Here is a 1,792-nt window from a genome sequence, read left to right as displayed (position 1 = left end):
GGGTTACTGGGAGGATTAAATGAACTGAGATCATGTTGAGTAAGCGTTTCAAACTGTTATGAGGTTCAACCCTAGGTCTCACCAGAAAACAGATAAAATGTAATTTTGTCACCAGCAGTGGCTCACAAATATAGTGATTCTCAAGTTTCATACTAGAGACATTAAAGAGCCTTTGTCTGTTTTTGAGGCTTTCTCCACTCTGAGGGAGCATATTTGTATGGGCATCACCCTTCTCTCTAAAAGCCTTGCTCCAACATTAAAAGTAGTGTTTTAATAAAGGATATTTGCATTTAGAATCAGTATGATAAAAATATTTGGTATAAAAACTATGACGTTTTGCTATGGTAGCTGCATTCCAGGTTAAATGCTCTGTAATTTGGCTTAGATATAGTATTTCCTTAACTTTGAATCAAAACCCTGTAATTTCCCTCACATATTTCATTTCTCCAGTACATTGTCTGCTGACATCAAATCAGGACATTCTTCTACATTCTCTGCTTCCGTTTCCTTCCACAGGACTGACATTCACGGAGATGAAGAACTGCTCTGAGGTGACTGAGTTCATCCTGTTGGGAATCCCGCACACGGAGGGGCTGGAGACTCTACTCTTTGTCCTGTTCTTGCCCTTCTATGCCTGCACCCTGCTGGGAAACATGTCGATCCTTGTAACTGTTCTTTCTTCCAATAGCCTTCACACACCCATGTATTTTTTCCTGGGGAATTTGTCTGTGTTTGATATGAGTTTCTCCTCTGTGACCTGTCCTAAAATGCTGCTCTACCTCATGGGCCTGAGCCCACGCATTTCCTACAAGGACTGTGTCTCCCAGCTCTTCTTCTTCCATTTCCTCGGCAGCATCGACTGTTTCTTGTACACCGTGATGGCCTATGACCGCTTCACTGCCATCTGTCACCCTCTGCGGTACGCAGTCATCATGAGCCCTAGAGTCTGCGTGGCCTTGGCTGTGGGGACATGGCTGCTAGGATGTGTCCATTCCAGCGTCCTGACTTTGCTTACCTTCACCCTGCCGTACTGTGGTCCCAATGAAGTGGCTCACTTCTTTTGTGATATTCCAGCACTCTTACCCTTGGCCTGTGCTGATACATCCTTGGCCCAGAGGGTGAGTTTCACTAACGTTGGCCTAGTATCTCTAGTCTGCTTTCTCCTAATCCTTGTGTCTTATACTCGGATCATCATCTCCATCTTGCGGATTCCATCAGCTGAGGGCCGTCGCCGGGCCTTCTCCACCTGCAGTGCCCACCTCATCGCCATCCTCTGTGCCTATGGACCCATCATTACCGTCTACCTGCAGCCCACACCTAACCCCATGCTAGGAACCGTGGTGCAAATTCTGATGAATCTGGTGGGACCAATGCTGAACCCTTTAATCTACACCTTGAGGAATAAAGAAGTAAAAACGGCTCTGAAAAAAGTATTGCACAGGACAAACCATGTTCTTGTGATTTAAAAAGAATGGCTGGAAGGGTTGATGATGTGGAATTCTTTCTGGCTCAATATGCGAAATTTTTCTCTGGAATTCTTACATGTGTCTTTTCAGCTCATGCTGAATGCTGTGGATGGGTATGTCAAAATATGTCATCATTTTGTCTGTTTTATTTTCTTGTACTACCTAAGCCCCTCCTCATAGCTTCAGAATAGCATGTTGTTGTTATTCAGTCACTAAGTCATGCCTGACTCTTTGACCCCATGGACTGTAACCCACCTGGCTCCTCTGTCCATGGGATTCTCCAGGCAAGAAAACTGGGGTGGGTTGCCAGTTCCTTCTCCAGAGGA

General features: G+C 45.2%; 1 protein-coding gene across 1 annotated transcript; it reads left to right on the top strand.

Moving 5' to 3' along the window:
* Nucleotides 1-533: 533 nt before the first annotated feature.
* LOC113886041 (putative olfactory receptor 10D3) lies at nucleotides 534-1,466 on the top strand. Its single transcript, XM_027531979.1, has one exon. The coding sequence runs from the start codon at nucleotides 534-536 to the stop codon at nucleotides 1,464-1,466; it is 933 nt and encodes a 310-aa protein (XP_027387780.1).
* The last annotated feature ends 326 nt before the right edge of the window (nucleotides 1,467-1,792 follow it).

This window comes from Bos indicus x Bos taurus, chromosome 29, assembly GCF_003369695.1.
Source record: "Bos indicus x Bos taurus breed Angus x Brahman F1 hybrid chromosome 29, Bos_hybrid_MaternalHap_v2.0, whole genome shotgun sequence".
NCBI lineage: Eukaryota > Metazoa > Chordata > Mammalia > Artiodactyla > Bovidae > Bos > Bos indicus x Bos taurus.
Note: the sequence above shows the minus strand (reverse complement) of the source record. Positions and strands in the feature narration are given on the sequence as shown.